This window comes from Hippichthys cyanospilos, chromosome 4 (assembly GCF_059441005.1).
Source record: "Hippichthys cyanospilos isolate Australia breed blue-spotted pipefish chromosome 4, RoL_Hcya_1.0, whole genome shotgun sequence".
NCBI lineage: Eukaryota > Metazoa > Chordata > Actinopteri > Syngnathiformes > Syngnathidae > Hippichthys > Hippichthys cyanospilos.
In genome coordinates, this window is record NC_142372.1 from 12,461,337 (window position 1) to 12,484,394 (window position 23,058).

The following is a 23,058-nucleotide window of genomic DNA, read 5'->3' on the forward strand; positions in this document are numbered from 1 at the left end:
TGGTTGCTTTTACACATTCTGAAGCGTCTGTCTGAGGGTAAAATCTCATATTCAGAAAAAAAAATATGTTGAGGATCAGTCAGAATTCTTTTTGCCAGACTGAGCACAGCAATAATGTAGTTTGTTTGGCAGTCTACTCCTGCAATCATTGGTATAAATAGTAAAAAGAAAAGGCTGTATCTTCTTGATACTATCACCCTGTTTGAAATTGTCATTTTGTAGATCGTAGAGAATTATTGTCACATGTTTGGCTATATATGCTCCAATTTTGAGGCATTTTATATGGGGACAAGGTGCAAAAACGGCAAGTTTTTGTAAAACAAAGCGTGATTGTATAAAATAAATCTATAAGCTTTTGAAATCAACAAAACAATTTGTTTTAAGGTTGTTGGTTGTCATATGATTACAAATTTAGTTGAATATTTAATGGAATCATAATTATATTCTTTCAAGCTCTTGGTATTGATCCAAACAGTTTTTTTTCCGTAATCAAGAGGTATTTTTCCCTATTCTTCAGATAGTTCTTTCCACAAATAATCTTTATTCTTAATATCTGGTTGAAAAATTTGACTGACTTCCGATTATTTTGTTGACGTTCCCTTCAGCGCAGTTTCACCTAGTGGATGCCTAACACAGCCCCAGTCACTATTGTAGCTTCCATTCTATGCGCCTTATATTGCGGTGCACTTTATATATGAAAACAGTTTTAAAATAGGCCATTCATTGAAGGTGCGCCTTAAAGTCCGATGCACCTTATAGTGTGGGAAATACAGATTGTAGTTTACGAGATTTCCTTAACAACATTATCACGGAGCTTACAAAAAAAGTAAAAGAAAGCTGTGAATGTGCTAAAACACAAGAGCTGCATTATCCAAGAAACATAACCTGTCACTGCAAACAATCTTTTAGTTGTTTAACAAATTATAGAGAGCAGTCAAGCATGAAACATGCCCAGTCTGCTAGCCAAGAAAAAGAAGAAGCAGAAGACAAACACAAAGTTATTGACCTTATTGTAGCTGACGCAAGTGAGTTTAAACATAGCCTAAATATACATGGCATTACAGTACTTCATGTAGACATCACATAACGAAAGCAACCTTGGCATACAGCACAATTCTGAAACTGCTAACATATTCATAGAATTTGCCGAAGATTCCAAATGTAGGTTTGAAAATAATACTTACTCGGGTGAGTGCAACACATTTCAAAAAGGGTTTTGAAGCAAATGAGTTTGGGAATTACACTCTCCCTGCACTGATGCAGCAACATCAAATAAATATTCCTAATACACATAAAAATGACAAGCTCATTCAGGGCCAAAATGAGCCGGTGACAAAGCTGCAAAGCTGAAGTGAATGGATTAAGTTCCCTGTGTACTTGTACAATATTTGAAAGATAAAGAAACAGCCAGATATCTTGTGAATAAATGCCCCTTTATAAAGACTTACTATCCATTTTATTAGTTACAGTCTTCATGCAAGGGTTGTATTAAATACTGTATTTTGCCTCGCAGCACAAGGGCCATAATATTGTATTTGAAGGACTGTCAATATTATGCCTTACTGGTCACCAAGTCAAACTGCAACCAGTGTAACTAAAATCCACTCCAATCCTTTTTCACCTGTTGTGCATGCACTCATGGCTACAACAAGGTGCTCTATAGCCATCATGCCAACGCAAAGCTAATTTCTGCATAGTGACAGTCAAGTCTGACTACCCCCCCGCCCTCACTCTCCCCCTGTCTCTCAATTTCAATATGAGAAAATGCAAGCAAAAAAAGGCAATAATGATGAATGTATATTTTCTTTATTTTGTGGAACTAGGCTGTTATGTATCCATTTGTGGGGGAGGAGCATTTCTTCATACAATTTTTAAGCAAAGGCGATATCCTCCTGAAACCAAGCTCATTCATTTGTGTCCACTGTGAAGGGACATTTATTTTCGGCCTATATTGTTTGCCTGATTCAAGCTACCCTATTGGTAAGTCCCAGTGTGCTCAACAGAGGGCATCCTAGCCTTTTCAATGTTGTCTGCAATGCTTGGGTAGGATGCAATGAACTTTGCTGTCTTGCTAAGACAAAATCGTCAAAACAGTGGGCACAAATGAAACTCAGAAGGATATATATACATGAATAATTTGCTCAAAACCTCTATAAACCACAACATTGAACATGAAATGATTTAACATGCCTTAATTTCACAAATGATTGTTCATCAACAGTAAACATTACATTATTATATGCACAGTAGCATTTGCTCTCAGAAATTATGTTCAGAAAAAAAATGAATATCCTGGCCTATAAATAATCAGCCATGTCAAACCCTTCAATTCAATATATTTCATTTTAAACAATTAAGAAAGGGATGCTTAAGAGTCAGGGTGTCTCAAAAGCAAATCACACCTTTTCTTGAATAAATACAAAAATAAACATCCATACATACAACCAAAACCTACTTACAATGTAGGTGCAAAATATACTCAGCAAAAACAGGCCACACATTCACAGTATTTACAGTATCTCACATGCAACAAGTTTTAGATACAGTACGTACAGCAATCCGCATGTTCTAAATCTATAGTAATGTATTTTAATTATCATTATTGTTATTCTTTTTTTTTTTACAAAATAGCTTCCACATATGTCATATTTTGATAATCAAAATAAACCCTAAACATGACGCACATTAAAATAGAACATCTCATAGTCATCACGTGCTGATAGAGAAAGTCCTGACAGCAAATAACAACATTATCACAGGACAACTAGTGGAAACATCATTTGACTACTTGTTAATCTGTTAAAAAAAAACAAAAAAAAACAAGACTGTCAATAAATATGATGATTTTACATAGACCATATGTTCCAAACTTCTATTCGAACCTTGAAGTCATGTGTTATGTCATGATTCCTTTCCAGAATGGGATGAAATCCAGTGCAAATTCTTCCACTTATATTACAGGTTGTATAGTTATTATTAATGTCATTTAATCTAATCACTCTGCATTAACCCAAGCTAGACTTCCAGTGTTGTTGTTTTTTTTTTTTAAGGTCTTCTATCCAATGGACAGACAAATGGATGGAACAAGGACAAAAAAAAAATAAAAGATGTTCCAAGCACAACTTAACGTGTTTTGTTCAAAGTAGAACAATCTAAGAGAACAAATCATTTCAATAAATGGAACAAGAATTGTTCAAAAATTGAAACAAGCACAAAACTTGGCATATACTGTATATATACGTCTCACTCTTTCTAAAATACAACAAATATAAAACATTGAGCATAAATGTATTGGGTCAATTCATTTGGCATATTGTACTGTTACAAACACGCAGCAAAATGCACAATGCCTTGATCAGGTTCAATATATCTGTGAAAATCACTAGCTTCCAAATCATGACTGACAAACTCAGTTTTCGTCCTCACACGTCGACTTTCAGAGGTGGTGACATTGCATATCCAGAAATACACCAGTGACAGATGTGCATTTGGTACCATTATGTTTGCAATGACTCTGTATTCGTGTCTTAAAATAATTTCAAGCTATAGATGGGGAAAGAAGAAAACAATTTTGTGTGGACCTTGTAACTGTGTGGTATTTTTGCAGTGTGAATTGAAGACTTCGCCTACCCAATTCCGAGCTTTAATCTCCGTTTGAACAATTATTTAAATCACCTGTATTTAGCTTTAACTGAATTGTGACAGTTAATTAAAGGAAGTATGAATGTCACATACCTGACCTTGTTATTTTTCCAAGTCAAAAGTGTTGATTCCATACAATCGTCAGAATTCCCAAATGCCAATGAATGGATTATTTTGCTAAAAAACAACAACTCACGTTTAGTGTAGATGCTCTAGTACCTAGAGTACCTAGAACATCTAGGTAGTCAGAGAGGAATGTACAAGTACGTTTAAATAAATAATCTTCTCATGCAAACTTTGGCTTTCACCTTAAACTATATATGTATATATTTTATTTCATGACTTTGTCATGTGCAATCAGACACTTTTTTACCCTTCAACCCGGATTGAGTCTCACATTGGCACAGAAACACACACTTTACTTCCCTCGAGTGCCCTGTTCCTACTAAAATAATGCACTTTTGGTCGTTTTGACCGCTTGAAAGGAGACTCAACATCTGGATAGTCAATTTTCAAAGTGACTTTTGAAAACCTGATCAAGAAGGACTTGGAAGCAAACTCAATTCCGGGCTTCTTTGCTGATGGACGGAAACAAAGGCCTACATTTCAATCTTTTTTTTTTTTTTTTTAAAGATCTGAGGTCACTTCTCACACGCTTTGTTGTGTAGGTAGCTAAAGAGTGCCTCCAGTCCTTTGGTGGAACACCACAGCTGCTTAAGCATCTGGCACTCCTTCTCATTTACTTCCTCCAGAACGCGTAGAAGGATGCTCCTCACCAAGCATTTGGATTCTTCTAGAACCTATTGGGAAAAGAGAAGAGATTTGTGGAATTGTTTTCATGAGAGCAAAAAACTTGATGCTCTGGTCTTCGCACACACCACGGCATTGCACGACGCCATCTCCTTCACACGTAGCATCACTTCCTGATTAAATGTGGTTGGCCAGAACACCTGCGAAACCAGGCCTCGATTGCACGCTTCTTGTGCTGTCAGCTTTCTACCACAGAACAGCATTTCATTGGCCTGCCATTAAAAAGAAAACGTTGTAAACATAAACTGGAGCTGCACTAATAACATTTACTTGGGCTCACCAAAGCCACCCCAAGGATTTGGGGGAAAGTGTAAGATGAGCAGCCAGATGGGGTGAGGTGGAGGGCCGCACAAGGCGTCTGGAACCAGGCTCTCTCACTGGCCCACACCACATCACACAGGGGCAAAATGGATGCCCCCAAGCCCAGGGCGGGCCCGTTGATCGCCACCACTATGGGCTTTTTGAAGCGTATGAACGCCAACACAAAGTCCCTAGATGAGGTCAAGAGCAGTAAAACTTGAGGATACGTTTACATAACAATGGAGATAGCTCATAGAAGTTTCTTTCTCTAACTGGAACAATCAATCAATACAGAATCAAATTCATAAAAGCAAACCAACTCCTGTTTCAAATTTCATGTCAACGTATGCTTTTAACAAACGGAGCCAGGTTGCATATTTAAAAGCACAAATGTTACTGTTTACCTTATCAATTTTGTTTTTAAGGTGACTCTCAAGGCAGTGCCTAAGCAGCCATTATATTTGACATGCGTCAAGTTTTTTTTTTTAAATCAATAAAAATGTTTCATTTTTAGCCCTAAAAAATTCCAAATCTACCAAATGCCATGACTTTCTCAGGGCATCCCATTGAGAATAAAATGACCTGGATGAACAAGAATATTTGCATGCAAATGGTATGACACAGCTATTTTCTCTTTTTGGAATGTAAACAGGAAAAAGCTTTGCTTCTTCAAGCAGGGGAGATGCGATCGAGCAGCAGTCAGAAAATCAAACGCAAAATGAAGTGAAACTAGCATTTGTAGATGGTTTTAATAACTGGAAAATCTAACAGACTCTAGTTAGCCCTTGACAACTTGAGTTCATTGTCCATGTTTGTGTGAAAAGAATACATGCTATTATCAGATGTCACTGCCAGTGCTCATAGCAGACATGTCAGTAAATGCTCTAAACTTTACAAATGCCTCCTGTAGTGTACCTGTGGCTAGAAATTTTGGACCTGATATTTTGCTTTTAGCCCTATCAGCAGGCATTTGCTTCCTTCACAGTGAATGTCACCAAAGAGGTGAGGAACGGACTAAAGTTTGACTAAAATGAATCCAGTTTCCACTATCCCGGAAACAACCGACCAAAACGATGTCTCCCGATACTATGTAAAGAAAAATGGTGTCCAGTATATAATCTTTCTCAAACAGCAAGTGAAATGTCCTGTGGTTGTAGGAGCGCTTTCAACTTACCTTACGGCATCTGCAATGCGACTGCTCTCTTTCCTGCGGTCAGTGGACAGACGGCCTATCAGGTAGGATGGCTCTATCCCGCTGCAGAAGATCGTCCCCACAGAGCTGAGCAATAACAGTTTACTGTCATCGGCCGCAGCATTACCCAGAGCTCGACACACCTCTTTCATGATCTAAAAAGCAACGCAAGTTCAGGTGAGAAATAAACATGACATAACAACAAATAAGAATGAAGAAAACATTGTCAACCCTTGCCTGAAATACCAAATCATTTTAATATAAATCAGTAAAAATGATCGGCCTTTAGTGCTGGCATATTTATGAAGGAACTAGAATGACACCCGGCACACATGGAAATGAAAATGTATATATCTGCTTGCATCGCAATCAAAATCATGTTACACCACCTGTGCCACAAACTGCTTTTATCTGGTCTTAATTCTAGCCTACTTTCTGTCACCAAATTGTCAGGAATGCTAGGGTTGTGTATAAAAATGTCTTCCGTCTGCCAAAATGCCCAGCATGGCACAACAACACATTATTCTCAAAATTATTCAAACAAATATATTTGTGATTTCTAATGTTCATAAAATCCACGAATGTATTCGCGATTGTAAAGTTTTTCAAATACACAAATGTGCTGGAACTATACTTGTTTCATTTACACAATTTGATTGTTCTGTTTCACATTATGGGTTGACGGGGTTATTGTTTTGTCCTTTAGTGCCACCTTGTGTTCAATTTACATTATATGCCCAAGAGGCTCTGCCGTCGTCAGTTGAAGATCGCCGTTCTATAGTTAAACACCTCGTTCGTGGCAAAGTTGAGAAATGATATGTCTGTGAGTACATGTTGTCATCCTTGTGTTGTTTATCTGTCCAAACGATGATAGCGTGTATATGTTCAAGTTCTGTTTAGATTTGCTTCCTCTAGATAGGACAGTTGCCAAATGTATTAGCTTGTTAGTAGTGTATGTGTGTGTGCAGAAAGCTAACTTCTCAGATGTTGCTAGTCGAACGAGTGTTGTAAGTATGTTATGGTGTGTAACGTATGTTTGATCAATATGTGAATATTGTAAATAGTTAGAAAGTAATTATATTTCATTTCCATGTTTATTGCAGTTTTACAGAAAGAGAGAAAGAAACGAAAATGAGTATCGGTTCTAATTAGCTGTATAAGCCAGGAAAACAAGTAAAGGACTTAAACTTCCACGCTTCAAGCTTTCATTGGACCAACTCAACTCTTGTTAGCTATCTTTCTAGTTTGACAGCGACGTCAAACGAGGACAGAATAACAAATGTATTTATAATTTTCATGTCTTTGTATCTAAACATTTTTGCTGTATTCAAACGTTTTCAGATTCACAAATACATCCATGATCCATGATTTACCCTTTGTTAATTCTGCTTGTAAATTTTCAAGTCATCACGATGTTGCATGAACCCCCCCCCACACTCACAAACACACAAATTCTCTGATATTTATGTGATTAAAAGCGGAATTCTTTCTCCGTTCAATGTTGCTCTCGCCATTGAATTTGAGCAAGCCCCATCCTGAAAAACAGACACAAGCCTTTTTCTGACCTAGTATGTGTTTATTTAACAAAAGCCAGGAAACAAAATACAACCCAATTTTGTTTGCTTTTAGTTTGTATTGACTATTTTTGCCCTCACTCGGAATACACTCTTCTTCTATTGACTTCTGCTTTAGCGACATAGAAGAAGAAAAAATAACAGTAAAAACAAATGTGGGTCTTATTTTGTCCCTCACCTATGTTAAATAAATACATAATGTAATAGAAGGTGATATAAAAGCTAATTTTCCGATTGTTGATTCTACTTTGAAACGTCAACAGGAAATACTGTAGCTAGTGTTTCCAATCAATGGTGACAGAAACATTTCTTCCTCACGGACAGAGGAGAAACAGGCCTTCCTGAATATCTGAGGACTTGATTGATAGAACATCTACATTTGTGGATCTTAAATACATATGAAAATCACAACATTATTTGTGTGAATAATTTTTAGATAAATCTCTCTTCCAAAACAACAAATACCCAAACACTTGACCACGAAAATAAAGATGCATCTGTCTACCAAAATAGACTGCTACGTTTCCTGTGTGCTTGAGCTAGCAATGAACCAGTAAGCATCAGGAGACACAATGTCAGTAATCTGAACCTCACTTACTGTAAGAGTTGCTATTTGCAGTCTGTGAGACGGAAAAACGGAAAAAAAAAAAAAAAAAAAAGGTAAACGTGAAATGAATGAGTAATGCGCTTTAGAGATACTGGGCACTATTTTCGTGGTCAGGTGCAGGTTGCGCATTGTAGAATTTGGCGTAACGGGAGATTTGCGCCGCTGTATGCTATGGTGGAATGATACCAGCAGAGTCCCAGCCAATGTTAGCATTAGCCCTCCTTTGCATTTGTAATCCCAGTGCGGAAAGCGCTCACAGAGTTTGACATAGTGCAAGTAGAAGTAGACTCGCTGGTCACTGGTGCATGACACAATGGTACACCTTCACACAGCTTTATCTCTTTGTGGATGATGAGGTGTGCATGTGACATGCGCATTTATGTTATGACATGAAAATATTTCTGGAATGATAATTATAATTGCTTTAATTACGTGATACAGATGGTTTTTGTTTGATTTCAGTGATTGATTTCTATACAGCAAATACATTACACATTATTGTATAGTAAAATAATTCAGGAAGATAGTCCACTTTAGGGAACCAAATTAGCAGTTGCGTTGAGGGGCGAGTCCTGTCGTGTTTGCTGTTCGCCCAGTGGGACATAAGCAGTCTACCAAATTCAGAGACATGCTGAACTTGACTTGCACTGGTACGATTTTTAAGATGCACCTGCTTTTTTCCGACAAGCACTATCTACTTTCTTTGAGCAAATTAATCAGTGCGCCAGGGAAACGGCACACCCAGACGTGTGCAACGTCACCCCAAACACGATAGACTAGACCTGCGCTGGTATCAAATAGAAGATGCACACACTTTTTTGCACAGACACCGGTCTTAAGAATTAGGATCTACTATGTTTGTGTGAAGGACAGAGGCAAATGTTGATGATGTTTTTAATCAAACAGAGAGATACACGGCAGACCCACAAAGGACAAAGGACAAACCTTTTCAGTGTATTAAACAAAATCAGACCAGCCAGGATCAGGATTTTCAAATGCAAGCCCATGAATTGAGTTGAAGGAAAGCACATTAATCAAGTCGGCAGTTGCCAACTGACGAGGTTACAGTTTCAACCTTCTCTTCAACCCTTTGTTAAAAATATCACTATTTTTCAAAGAGATTCAACTGGTAGTACAGCGCATGAGAATAAAGTCTGAAGATTAGTTCACAACTTGGTGAACTTTGTCAGCTGAACAGTTTTGAATAATCGGATACTTAATTTTTTAAGCCAAAACCAAATTTATCAGCTCCTTCTGTTATTTTAATCCCAACATCTGAGTGCTGCATTATCCGGTTTGAGTTACTTATATAAAACACTGTTCTTTTAGACTTTTAATCCAGATGGCAAGCTTTGTCGATGGGGAATAGTGCTAATCAGTGGCGATGTACAAAACAAACAGAAGAGTCTCTCTATCTTTGAATCTTTGGGTGTACAAGGTCACTAACATCATCCTCATTTAGGTGACTTCTCACCAAGTTGAAGAGATTTCGACATTTTTTCCAATTAATGGACCATTGCATGGCATATACATACAGTGAGCAATATCTGTTGTTGAGCTGCGATGTAAACAATAACTTGTCAAACATGTAAAATATGAGTGCCCCCTTAACATAAAAATAAATACATACAAATAAAAAAGCGATGGAAACTGAAAAGCTGAAGTTTAAATAGCATTATTGCTTTCCCACCTCTGGTGTCAGAGCGTTGTTATCAGTTGTTTGACTGGAGAGGAGGACATGCGTGAAACCGTCCTCCTTCCGGACGACGATGTCCCGAAATCGACAGTTGCTCTCGTTCTGTCGCACGTTGTACCTGAGCCGTTTGTCAAACACGTAGCACTTCTCTTCCACCAGCTTGCGTTTTACTGAGCTGTGCAGATGCGTTTTGCCATTGACCAGAGGGGAGCCTGACAGAAAACAAATAAAACAGGTCAACTTAGTCTTGTAAACATACAAAACTGAGGTCGTTAATATTCCAATTTAATATTTTCAAATGGGAGGACTACTTTTTGCATTCGGGAATCTATTTCCTTGTAGGAAAAAACACAATTAACCCTCATAAAATTGTTATGGCCAGGATTCCTCCTAACATGAACCAAATATTATTTTCATTATTATGAACTCGATTGCTCACTGTAGGGTTTTTCATCCTAAATTATCTCTAGTCCCCATGTCTCAAAAACAAAACATTGTTCTTGCCTTCTTGGTTGGACTCCATCTCTCTATCACTCCAATCAACAATCAATTAAACAGTCCATGTTCAATCTGCTGTTGAAATGAACTCAACCACCCCGCTGCAATAGTTGATTACACTATTTTTTGTAAATAGCAATGGGGAAAGAACATGTGACATGTTGTTTTCGAGAAGCAGACCAACACAGAACTCAATATTTTGTTAGTATTTCAGGAAAACTAGTGTTCTTTTATTTAAGAAAAAAAAAAAAAGGAAATTGCTGGCGTCTTAGTATTTTGAAAGAAAAACGACTCCAATTTTCATTTTATAATAAACTTATTCTTTTGCTGAAATGTTCAACTCCCACTGAAACATAAAATAATAAAAAAAAAAAAAAATGTCTGTAAACTGCAGGAGTTCTAGGTTAATAAATTTGGATTCAGACTAATTTTGACAGTCCTTCCTGTTTGCATGAAGGCCACCCATGTATGTGTGAGATTATGGTTAAATGAATATGATAGTTTATTTAAATTTAATAATTGTTTCAATGGTTAACCACTACCAATCGGACAATCCTTAAAGGGACAATGTGCAATATTTAGACCCTTTTTCATTAAAAAGGAATAAATTAAATGATTATAAATTTCAAAAACGTGCAAATAAATGTGTTCTTAACGACCAACTGTATGTTTTAAAAATAATCATATGTCTAGTCATCATTAAATCATATTACATGGCAGGTGGAGTTCCTTCGGAGGCTGCTTCTTCGGATGTCTGTTATAGCTATGGAGAATAGTAAATGCAGCACCTCCTGCTGTCCGTAATGAAAAACTGTTTGAATCTTACACATTGTCCCTTTAAAAAATAACATTGGCACAATTTACACTGAAAGGGGTTATATCATGAAAGGCAACTTTTTGGAGCTTTTAACCATGCTGAAGTGTTGATTTCTCACTAAACACCCCCAAAATGTTATTTTCCTTCATTGATGCATTTTTAAGCATTCGTTGCTTATCACGCAGCCAGACATCCAATGTCAGTTGACCACAGGCGGAACTTCTATTATGATTACTGGGTTTGTTCCCAGGAGAACCGATTTGATAAGTGGAACATGTGTCCGTGAGTGTGATTGATTTTAATGTCTGTAAAATACCTGTTTTGGGGTCCTACATTTACTGCGCGACCCTCGTGAGGATAAGCAGTCAAGATGATGGCTGGGTGAATGTTTTGTGGCTGGCGGCATTGAACAACATCATAAGGCGGGTGTGGAAGCCTCACGGTGAGAAGCACAGCCCGCCAACAGGTCATTTTACTTCCTGGTTTGAAATGTCAGTACTATAAAACTCATATTTAACTAGAAATTAAATCGCACATGTGCTAAATGCAATTTATTTGCATATATTTAACTGCGGAAAATATAAAAACATCATATTCTAGGTCCTTTCAACAGCTTGTTAGGTTGATGAACACAATGGTACAATGCACATGTAAGGATAAGAGGCTATCATCATAATGACAAAATGAATAAAATGCTCGCTAAACATTCATAAGTATTTATTTTATGTTCCGTGAAAGTCTGTGTGTGCCGTCGGAGACACACTTATTACTCTACACTGTCACACGAGCGGGATAACGGTTCGCTCAGAGAGAACTAAGTGAGGTGAGTGGAGGAGTCTTTCAAGGATTAGGAGATTAGCATCAATAATAGCTGCCTATGTGGTAGCCACCAGTTTAAATTTGTCGCTGAGGGCTCTTAAACATGGCTGACTTCTGTCAGGCTTCAGAATAGATCATTGCAGACGAATTCCTTTGATTTGACATTTTTAATTTTATTTTGGTGACTTGGAGCCCACTGAAACAACAATATCAATGTTATTGTGTAGGGTTTCCTCGACTAGTGGCTGGAAATCTTGCATTCCTATAATTGACTACAATTATATATTACCACATATGGCATATAGCATCGTGACTATTTCTTGTGTGAATTTTTCTATGAGACACAAATCTCTCCCAATAATCTCATTAAACCGCACTGAAGTGTGGTGAACAGCAAAGATTCTTCTCGTCATAGATATCAGTGGACATGATATTATGAAATGTAAATAAATGATTAACCACGGTGGTGTGGGCTCTGGACTGTGACCTGGTAGTCAGTCACATTCGTAGGTTTTATCAACTTCTGCAGCAAAGAACCATGGCAGGAGCTTTATATAGTAGATTTCAAAAGTCCACACACACGTTCTCAAATTCCATTCTTTGAATACCACAAATGAAGAATCCTCTATCTTGAAGCTCCTGTTCCTACTGAAGAAAACCTGCCCCTGTTGATGCTGCCACTATCATGCTTGCAGGTGTGGTCTTGTTCTGGTGAAGAGCAAGTGTTGTCTTTGCGCCAAACATATAGTAACCTTTGGAATTTTGGGCCAAAATGTTGAACCTTGATTTGGTTGGACCATAATACAATTCCCGCATGTGTTTGGGAGATTTCAAGTCAAACGTAGCACTTGAACAGTAGCGTATAGACTTTTTATATCCACTGTGAGCTATCAATCCAGATGACCTACTGTAGACCTGGGAAGAACTCTCTTCTATGTCAGCAGATGTTAATGAAACAATTAGTGTTGCTTTGTAGGTGTAACAACTATTTAATTAACAACAAATCAATAATCAAACAAAGAATTATTTCTGATAACCAATTGTTTTCAGCTTCTTGACAGTAAATATTCTCTGATGTATCTGATCCTATTTCAGAACAGACTGGTTATCAATGTGTTAATCAAACCAAGATATTTCCAAAATGTCCACTTTTGATTTGGTAATCATTTTGCAATGTGTTCACCTTTTTTAAGACGTTACAGACCAAAGCAGAAACAAAATATTATTAAAAAAAAAAAATAATTTTTATTTTCTGCGCTGTAGATTTGAGCAAATATTCCTATTTTTTTAAAAATGGCCAGAAATTAAAACAACTTTATTTTTTTAACTAATAGACAAAATAATTGACAGTTTAATCAATTTTCAAAATAATTGTTACTTGCAGCTCTAGTTTACAGGCAGTTTATAATAGTATAATTTACAGGACCCCAATGAATTTGCACTGTTGATACACTATACAAATTGTACTTTGTACTAATTCCTTCCATCCACCCCTCCCTCCCTCCCTCCCTCCCTCCATCCAGATGTGCCTCCAGAAATCCAGTGTGTCATGCCAGTCACGTTTGATTGATTGAATGTAAATGTAGTGTTTATTAACTAGGAGAAACTAATGTCAGCATGCTTCAAAAAACATTTTCTTGGTGGTATGTTTCAACCTCTAAATTGATTATGCAGGAGTATGTATGGGTGGAACATATAACACGGACACAAATTATTTTCAACATGATGCTGTTCACACTTTCACTACCATAGACCGCTATAGACTTCAAAGATCAATTTTTAATGAAATGGCAATGAATATGTTAACTCATTCATTGCCAATGGCGGATATGTAAGTGAAAAATCGATTTTAACTGGGGCTGGGAGTGAATGAGATACTCGGTAGATTATCTCACTTAAAGGGAGTGTCAAGCCTGAAGTTTTCCTTTCAATGATAATTATGTTCTATGCGAAAGTCTAGACGTAGCACTACAATATTATTGAGTTGATATGACTTAAGCGGCACAAATCACCAGTTATTATCCATCTAGGGAGCAGCCATTTTGCCACTTGTTGTCCACTAAAAATGGTATCACAGTTGCTCAGGTAACAACCAATCATGTCTCATTTATTTTCTGAGTTTGGTCATGTGATTGGTAGTTACCTGAGCAACTCTAATGTCATTTGCAGTCGACAGCAAGTGGGAAAATAGCCGAATGTCTGCCCCCTGAGACGGGTTAAATCGGATGGATTTTACAAGGTTTAAAATAATGACGCAACGTAAAATGTATTATTGTTAAACATTTTGGATTGACTTCCCATTTAATGACATACCTACTATGTATACAGAATACTGTAATAAATATACTTTTCATTTTTTAACAATGGACATATTTCTATTTGAATTATATCCCAGCAACAACTTTCTATGTTGATAAACTTTTAAAAGCTTACCCAAGCTGGCATTTTCCATTTCATCCAAACCTCCGTCTGCTTTGTTCGAGGATGTACTGTGCAACCTTGAAGCTTTCCTGTAATAGTGTGGCTCCACATCTCCATTCAAGTGTCCATTATGAGTTTCCCTCACAAAGCCAGAAGCTCCTGTTGGACTTTTAAAGGTTAGGGCTTTGGCCATTTTGTCCTGCAGAGCATGCTTGCCAGATCCTATGCCCACATTCCCAGATTTATGAACATGTCCTGACCCCCTACTTCCAACTAGAGCAGTTCCTCCTCGAACCCCGACGGCTGTCTCACTATTGCTTTTCTTCTTTCGTGCTTCAGGCTGAGCTCTGGGGTTTTCTGTGGCTGCCAGGTGGCCGTTGATGGGAATTTTTAAACTTTTCGGTTGTTTGTGGGGATGTAATCGCAAACTGTTGAAGCGATCGATGAACTCTTCGCAATGCAGTAGGTGGTGCTCAGGCTCCCAAGTGTCCTCTTTACTTCCATAGCCCTTCCACCTGATGAGGTACTCCCATTTTCCCTTCTTATTTCGCCTCTTGTCTACAATATGCTCCACCTGAAAATGGAAGAGAGAGAGAGAACATTAGACTGCATTTCCTCTGCTTGAAGATGCTCAAATACATACTGTGTTTTCTTGACTTTTCTGCCCGTCCACCATAGGATCTAAAGATCTCTCTTAAAGACTTCTGATACCACCCATGGGAGGTGCTTACACAAAAGCTGACTTAACCTTTAGTTGCACAAAAATGACAAGCAGGAAGTTTGGCAAATTACAGTCAGCGACGGAGGGTACTAAAATGAAAGCAGCCTGTTGATGCACAGTGCGGTTAGCCGACCTCTGCAGTCTGTTTGTCACTCCTTGATGCTCCCAGTTCAAAGCTACTTTAATTGCTGTTTCTGTCCAACCTCCCGACAAATGTGGTCGGGGTTCGTTGCAGGCAACGTAATGAATCACTGCCGAGTTTGTGAGGAGAATAAATGATAAAAAGATATGAGCTGCCGGAAATTTCTTTCTTCTCTTTTGAAGCTCATTGTTCTCTCATGGCATGAGATACAATAAATCACAGGTGTTCAAAATGTCACACCAAACAGATGCAAAAATAGCAACACACACATATGCCAACTTTGCCTTCCATGAAATAAACTATTTTTGAAGGTAAAGTTCATTCAATTTGTGACATTTTGGTTGCACTGGTCTGAAAACTCATATGTAACAATTTTCTAACATTCATATTGAAAGAAAAAAATCAGTCCTAATGATCTGTGGGTAGTATTTTTACAAATTTTTGACCAATGGGCGTTTTGTTCTGTTTGTTTAAAGAATTGAAAATGGGGTCTCTTGAAAAGGAGGTATGCGTTTTTTGGCCTAACACCAGCCGTTTGTTGTATTGTATGGATTTAACTCTATCCCTGATCGGTTTGATATGGATGCAGCCATTGTCACAAACGTTGGAACAAGGAAGAGCCTGAAACGGGACTGACAGGCCCAAAGGTCAGGTGATGAGAGTGGAAAAGCTGGGATTGAGTGCTGCCAGGACACCTTTACTTAAATGGTACTCACGAGTGATCCAAATGCGTAAGTAATCCAAAACAAAGGGCTCTCACCATCGAGGCATAATAATAACCCGATTTGTAGTGATTTGAGAGTAGCTTTCTCTATGAGCTTAAATGGTTGATAGAATCCGATGAACAAATTGCATGGGGAAAATGTCAAAGTTGCGGGTGAAAACAAAAATGGAGCCCTGTGTTCATCCCCCCCTTCTTCCTTTATCACATTAGATGATATATTACAAAGGTCTGATAAACCCTCTGGATGAGTCCCCAAAAGGTTTCTGTATTTTGTATTAAAATCGTCAGTTTTTGAAAGTGACTTAGGACACTGACGACAAGTGTCTGCCAATTTCTGTTTTTCCTGTTTTCAGACACTTTAAATGATCAGAGTTCGGAAAACAATGTGTGACATGACTTTCAATGAGTGTGATGTTATTTGGTTTCTTGGAGTAGAGACTCCTCTGTCCAGTAAACAACATGGAGGTTGTTTGTCATGGATTTTAAAGACACATCATAGACTGCTTGGCTTTCAACAGGTGACATGTAAAAACTTCCCAAACAAATCATTATTCATCAGCAGGAATATTACTCATTTATCACACAAGATGAAGTATACTGTTATTATTGTTATATTTCCTGTCTACAGGAGTTGTTGCAGCAACTGTCAATTACTTACAAGGTTATAATGATGGTAACAGTGATGCTACTTTTGTTAGCCATTGTGTGTTAGGATTAAGTTAGCAGCACAACTCATGATGTTTAGTTAAGAAATTGTAATCATGTTTGTTTTTGAGGGTTTGGTCATCATCTGCTGCTTGCCGTGAAATTTGCTGCCAACATCTTAGGGATTGTAACAAATGGTTTGCCCTTATTTCAAAACACTTAATTGGCACAGCGACGGCTCGAATCTTGTAAAGCTCATTAATCAAGTGAGTCATAAGTCAATGCATCACTGTATCTTGAAAAAAAGTTGCACCTTATATTTGTGTTGAACAGTCTCTAGAGTGCAGGTGAAAAGTTGGAGATAATTTCAGACGGTCCAAAAGTTCAAATTCATGATAATGATTATGTTCAGACATTTATTGCATCTGAAAGTATTTATCATACGTTCATACATACATTCATTCACAGTTAGAAAAAAAACTGAAACAAATGACTATGACTCATCAATACCTTCATCTGATGTAACAGGGTATGTGTCACTGCTCCAGCCAGATAAACGTTATCTACTTGAACATGCAAACTGAATCCAGAAGTTTGTTTCTGACATGCGTGCTATGTTTAACCAGTGCCATTTAAAAAATTCAATGACAAATAGTTTGTTGTATCATGTGAAGTGCATCTTGCTTTGTCACCACCATGAGAAGCATGATGACATAATGTGAAGAGTTTCCGCAGATGACACACAGTGGCAGGCGCAGAACCAAGTCTACCAGGAGTAACTGAGCAATTTCAATGTATGAAATTGTTCACAGAGAAGTAGTTCATGCTTGTCCATAGACACAGTACAATCTAGTACCTGTAACAGTACCATTTCCAATTCTCCACGCATTAAAAGAGCAGGCCCTTCAAAGGCACCTCTGTGGTGACTTTTTCTAGCAATTTAGTATTCATTCATCATTTGAAATTCAAAGAATTAAGGTTCAGACATCCAGAGAAAATATTGACAGGAAAACTGTGATAACAGAAGTCGAGCAACTTGACCGCTACCACATCCGATTGTTTTTGTTGTTGTTGCTTTTTTGTTTTTAAACAAGGGGGGTGTGGATGATCCCTGGGAAAAGGCTTTGCTTGCAAAGTGTACACTTTACAAAGTGTAATTGCAACAAAATGAGATTTTTTTTTTCAGGCACTTTGATGCACTTGGTTGTTTTTTCTGTTTTAGACTAAGCTGTAACCTGTGTAAACGCTGTAAGAATATTTAACAGTTGTTGAAAGTTGATTTAGATTACTTTTTTTTATCTTTTGTTAATGTTAATAAGGATATAGGTTTAGGTATACTTATACGAGGGGGCGCAGAAGGTTTTCTCTTTCTGAAGCGGGGCTTGGAAAAATATAATTGAGAAGCACTGGTTTAAGATAATGCTTTACTTGCCATAGCCATATAAAAGGTGTCAAAAAGAAAGAAAGAAAAGCCAGATTTATGTCAGAAAAAAAATACAATTTATATTTTGATATACAATATTCCATTTGTACACCAAAGATGTTGAGGTAGGCAGTGTTGGGAGTATGCAATACAAATGTTATTACTGTAATGCATTACTGCATTTTGCTGTAACGTGGTAGTGTAAAGCAATACACACAAAAAAACAAGATTTTACTTTGTAAAATAGACAGTAACACACATTACATTGCATTTTAATATATAGCCCAAAAAACACTCCTAAACCCTTTAAATGTATAATATTAATTGAAGCCGTTGATAACTTGAATGCAGTTCATTTGATTGCCTTGAGATAGTTGTTGTTTTGCTTGTACATTTTTATTTTACCTTTCCAGCTATCTACACATCATTTACAAGTCCAAGAGAGCCACAATATTTATTTTGAGCATGTACGTTTACTTATGTTTAATTTAAGGTCGTTCCACTGGATATGTCATGAGCGTAATAAGCTACATTTAGAATCCACATTTCCAGATATGTTGGTGAGAGTAATGTAAAAAAGTAATGCAATCGTAGTGTAATGCCTTACATTTTAAATACAGTATTATAATGTAATTAATTACTTTGGAATGATAGAAATAAATAATAAATAATGCATTACAGTTTTGAAGTAACTTGCACAACACTGGAGGTAGGTAGAGGCAGGCAAGGACATCATCTGAGATTTGACCACTTCAAAATCTGAGGAAGTTAAACATCTCAACAGATGAAACTGGGCAAAAAATATTTGTCTTCAACCCCATGATTGGTCGTTACCTGAGCCTCAATTACGTGATTTGGTTTTCAATCAACAAAAAGTTTTGTTTTTAACCCTTGTGCCATGTTCTGATTATTTTTGGGTCATTTTCTTCCACATTATCCTCTTAGTATTTTTAGCCAAGGGATGGCACATTCTTGATAGTGTGAGAACAAAGAGGTGATGCCATGTTAAACTTTGACATGTCGCCATCTAGGTGAAATTTCAGCTTCCTAGGGCCTCCTTTCAATACTTTTGATTTGATGTGACATGTCTTTAATGAAAAGATCTAATGATTGGACTAAGTACTAAGTGGTGGCAAGTGGTAAAGATATACGTGAAAAATAAATGATCAAACAAATTATATTCAAAATATTATTTTATATCTGAAAATAGCTAAATTGTTTGGTATCTCTTTTGAAGTTTTCTCGCTATGCGGCCATTACCACCCTCAGTGACAAATGCCGAAAAATTCAAAACATGCACTTTTTTCCCCGAGTGTAGGAGTCATGAACCTAAGGTATGTTCCTACGTTCAACCAACAAAACGAAACTCCTGCGGCCCCCCATAAGCACCAGCCGGCGACTGGCCTGTCACTGCGGTGATGAGAAGCTCATTCCCGGCATGTGCGCGCACCTCCGCGACCATCCCTCCCGTCAGCAGCCGTTCGGCATGTCCGCTGTCACTTTACCAGCACTTTCAACTCGGCGACACCCCGAGCACTTCGGCCCGTCCAAACGCCTTACTTATTCGCAACAACCGTCACAAAATGGACCAAACAATATCAGGAGCAACATAAAGTCGACTAAACCTTGAGTTTGCTCTCTTTTAAAGGGCTCAGGACGCCGCGTTTTTTTAAAGACACACATACAGACACACACGCACTACGCGACGCCCTCCCTTTTACTTCCTAATTCCAATATTCCTCAAAATGACAGAGAATATAGCTTAGACGTGGCTTCAAGATACCTCGTAAAGGTCCCCCGAAGCCATGGCGTGGTGCTGTCACCGCGGCGCCTCGTTCTTGCCTGCCCTGTGGGCTTTTTTTGGAGGCTCTTTGGACGGGGAATTAGCGAGCAGCCTTGTTATTGCGAGCGATGGGCAGTCAGCACGCAGATCAGCAGACAGTGTCAATCGAGCCCGGCGCGTTGCGATGGATCGTTCAAGCGCTAGAAACAAACAAGCGAGCACCGGGCGGTGCTGTTTACTCAGCGCAACAACCGACGCCGAAAATGAGTTTCTACAAGGCGAGGATGGCCGCTGAGCGTGCACCTCCTCCTCGCCCTTGCTGGAAGGACCGAGAGGCGTTCAGTGACGACGCCGAGACAACGTCGAGATCCACTCCACCTGTTCGCAAGTACTGATTAGGGAGCACGCCTTCGAAATAACACCTAAAATATAGTCCTTTTACGACCACAAAGTATTGTCCAGACGGATAATAAAATCATCTTTAAACTGCTACGATTTGCCAATTGGAAACAGTCTATTCGAGCAAACTACTCGTCAATTGCGGTATTATGCAAAATGTGTGTGTGTGCGTGCGTGTGTTTTAAATGGTTAAATAAATATCACACACACTCGCACAAACAATTTAGATCCAGTATTATACACACAAAACTGTCATTGCAGGGTCATTAATGCTCAATTAAGCTTTAATCTGAAATACAGCAATATTTTAAGTTGTATATCTTTCAATTATGAACTATATATATATATATATATATATATATATATATATATATATATATATATATATATATATATATATATTATTTTTTAATACACTTTTGTCATTAGAAAAGTAAACCTGTCTTGCCATTTGTACAAACCAGAGTGTAATGTTTTTGCTATTAGTTTTAGTATAAATTGAGCATATTATTTATTCCCAATTTTGTTTTTACATTTTTTTCACCTCCTCACCTACAGCCGAAAAGCTCACCAACTGGCATTTCTTTGGTTCTTTCTATTTGCCACAAGGTGGCGTCAAGACCCTGAATTATAGGATAGTAGTAATAGGTGTTAGGATAATATAAGGGCTGTAGGAAAAGTTTTATACATCGTGAATAAGAAACATTGATGCATGTCCCAAACAAGAGTTCTTCTACACTGTGGTAAAAGCGCTTCAGCGCCATTTGAGCAACTTTCCAGCTCTTGACGAGGACTATGTTGAAAAATAAATGTTCAAAAACGTTTTAACACACCCCCTTGTATGTTGAAGTGACTCATCTTGACAGATTAACATCTTTGTATGGTTGGGAAGAGCTAAGTTTTACCTGGGTTGCCAGCAGAAGTTAGAGTGCCCCCTCTAATTATTAGTCCCATTGGTTAAGATGTGTTAAAAACCTTTAAATCAATTACATTTATGTTGCAGAAGCATGCTTTCAATTTTAAAATTGTAACCTTGACTCAGCAGATAAATCAAGCTCCTCTGATGGCCAATTAAGTTCCGAAACCACAACCCTATTCCTAACCTGTGGAATTAATGAATACATGAATGCACTTGAATTGAAACTTGAATTGATATTTTACAAAATAGTAGGTTCTATATTATTAGAAAAAAAAAAATTTAGAAGCTAAAAAAAAAAAAAGAAAAACAACAACATTTTCTTTTGTGGCAGTTGTGGCAGGACGAATTGTTGATGCTTTAACATGACTATGTTGAGTTACAATGCTATGAGAATTTTACGGTTCCTGGCCAAGAAGAACATAGACCTTCTGGCACACCCACTGAAGCACGCAGATATGCAGGTACATGCAATAAATAATGTTACCAGTCTAAATGACTTAATGACTTTTTTAGTCCTACTTCACATCCATACTATCCCTCTCTGGCATTAAGCACTCCCCCACACGCTAATGTATATGCCACTTGATGTCACTGGGCTTCATACTTGGGCTGTAGTAGTATTCCTCCCACGTGTTCTGACTTCTCTGGAGAACATACTGGATTCATGCAGTTATTTTGCAAGGCATTCTCTTTGTAGGTCATGAAAGAAATCACAGGTGTGTCACAGGTGTATCACAGGTGTGTCCACGCTATTTTTTGCACAAGGCTTATTACAAAAAATAATTTGTGTTGGTTCTCTATCACTTTAAAAATATATATATTTTAGGCTTTAACAGTAGATAGAAAACCAGTCACGAGATAATGATGTACAGTGTACCATGTATTGCGCTTATAAAATGTCAACTGTAATTAAACATGTGATTTGGGGGGAAAAAATGTCATGTCTTATGGTGAAATTTAACCAACCGTTTAGTTGGCAATCCATTAGAGGTATTAAAGATGGGAATGACAATGCATCAATTAGATCCGTGCATGGTTGAACATCCTGAAAGATTTTTAAAAAATCGTATATTGGGCTTTCTTAGTCCTTAAAATAATGGGTTAGGGTTATTAATAATAAATATGATATTAAAAATAATGCCCGTACATTGTTTCGAAAGAAATCCACCTTCTACCACCCAACTACGCATTGACGCGATCTCGTTTGCTTTTACCAGGTGAACATAACAAGCAATCTAATTGGAGACCAAACAGTGAATCAATGTACTTTTGCTAGATTGGCTGGCTTTTGTCACATACGTAACATGTGTGCCAAGCTGAAGGCACACGACACAACTCGCACGTGCAGAACGCTAGATGTTGAGCAAGGGAGGGCTATCACGAGCGAGCAAAGAGAGATTTGGAGCGCGCAAAATGGTTTGTGCTCAAAATCCATTGTTGATCGCTCGAAATCTATCGTTGCTCGCTCAATTTTTTTTTTATTTATTTATTTTTTTTTATTAGTGCTTTTCTTGCTCGCTTGCGATTTTGGCACAAATACAATTCCACAGGTTTAAGGCCCAGTTTGACTGCTCCACTTGACAGCAGTGAACACAGGGATCGTCATCAAATTTTATTTGCATAGCGCTGCCTCTACTTAGGTCAAGTAAGTATCCAATCGCAGGGTGCGTACATGTCACGTTAAACGTGAGGCCTTCCAGCTGGCCTTACTGTTGCCAGCTCAGGATCTGATTGGCTATTTCAACCATCTATTACTGTAACTATATGTGCCCGTTCACTTACAGGACACAGATGCCTGCACTGTTGATTCATTTATTTGCATGTTATTAAAATTTATAGTGGGCTTTCAAAATTTTGTTTGAATATTTTGTTTCCTCTGCCCTGAATAGTTTAGAAACCTTCTCCTTGGAAGTTGCTACAATCTTA

General features: G+C 37.8%; 1 protein-coding gene across 1 annotated transcript; it reads right to left on the reverse strand.

Moving 5' to 3' along the window:
* Window positions 1-1,787: 1,787 nt before the first annotated feature.
* On the reverse strand, window positions 1,788-20,196 carry LOC148424644 (chromodomain Y-like protein 2). Its single transcript, XM_088414036.1, has 7 exons — window positions 19,815-20,196; window positions 14,389-14,950; window positions 9,816-10,033; window positions 5,927-6,099; window positions 4,733-4,943; window positions 4,521-4,664; window positions 1,788-4,442 (listed from the first exon to the last, which is right to left on the reverse strand). Exons 1-7 carry the CDS (start codon window positions 19,836-19,838, stop codon window positions 4,284-4,286), a joined length of 1,491 nt encoding a protein of 496 aa, XP_088270162.1. The 5' UTR covers window positions 19,839-20,196; the 3' UTR covers window positions 1,788-4,283.
* Between the last annotated feature and the right edge of the window lie 2,862 nt (window positions 20,197-23,058).

Excerpts from the sequence above, each read along its gene's own strand:
- LOC148424644 (XM_088414036.1), bottom strand. The coding sequence starts at position 19,838 with ATGGCTTCGGGGGACCTTTACGAG. Across the intron at positions 4,665-4,732 it reads AAATCCTTGGGGTGGCTTTG|GCCAATGAAATGCTGTTCTG; the intron begins GTGAGCCCAAGT and ends TTTTAATGGCAG. Across the intron at positions 4,443-4,520 it reads TGGCGTCGTGCAATGCCGTG|GTTCTAGAAGAATCCAAATG; the intron begins GTGTGTGCGAAG and ends TTTTCCCAATAG.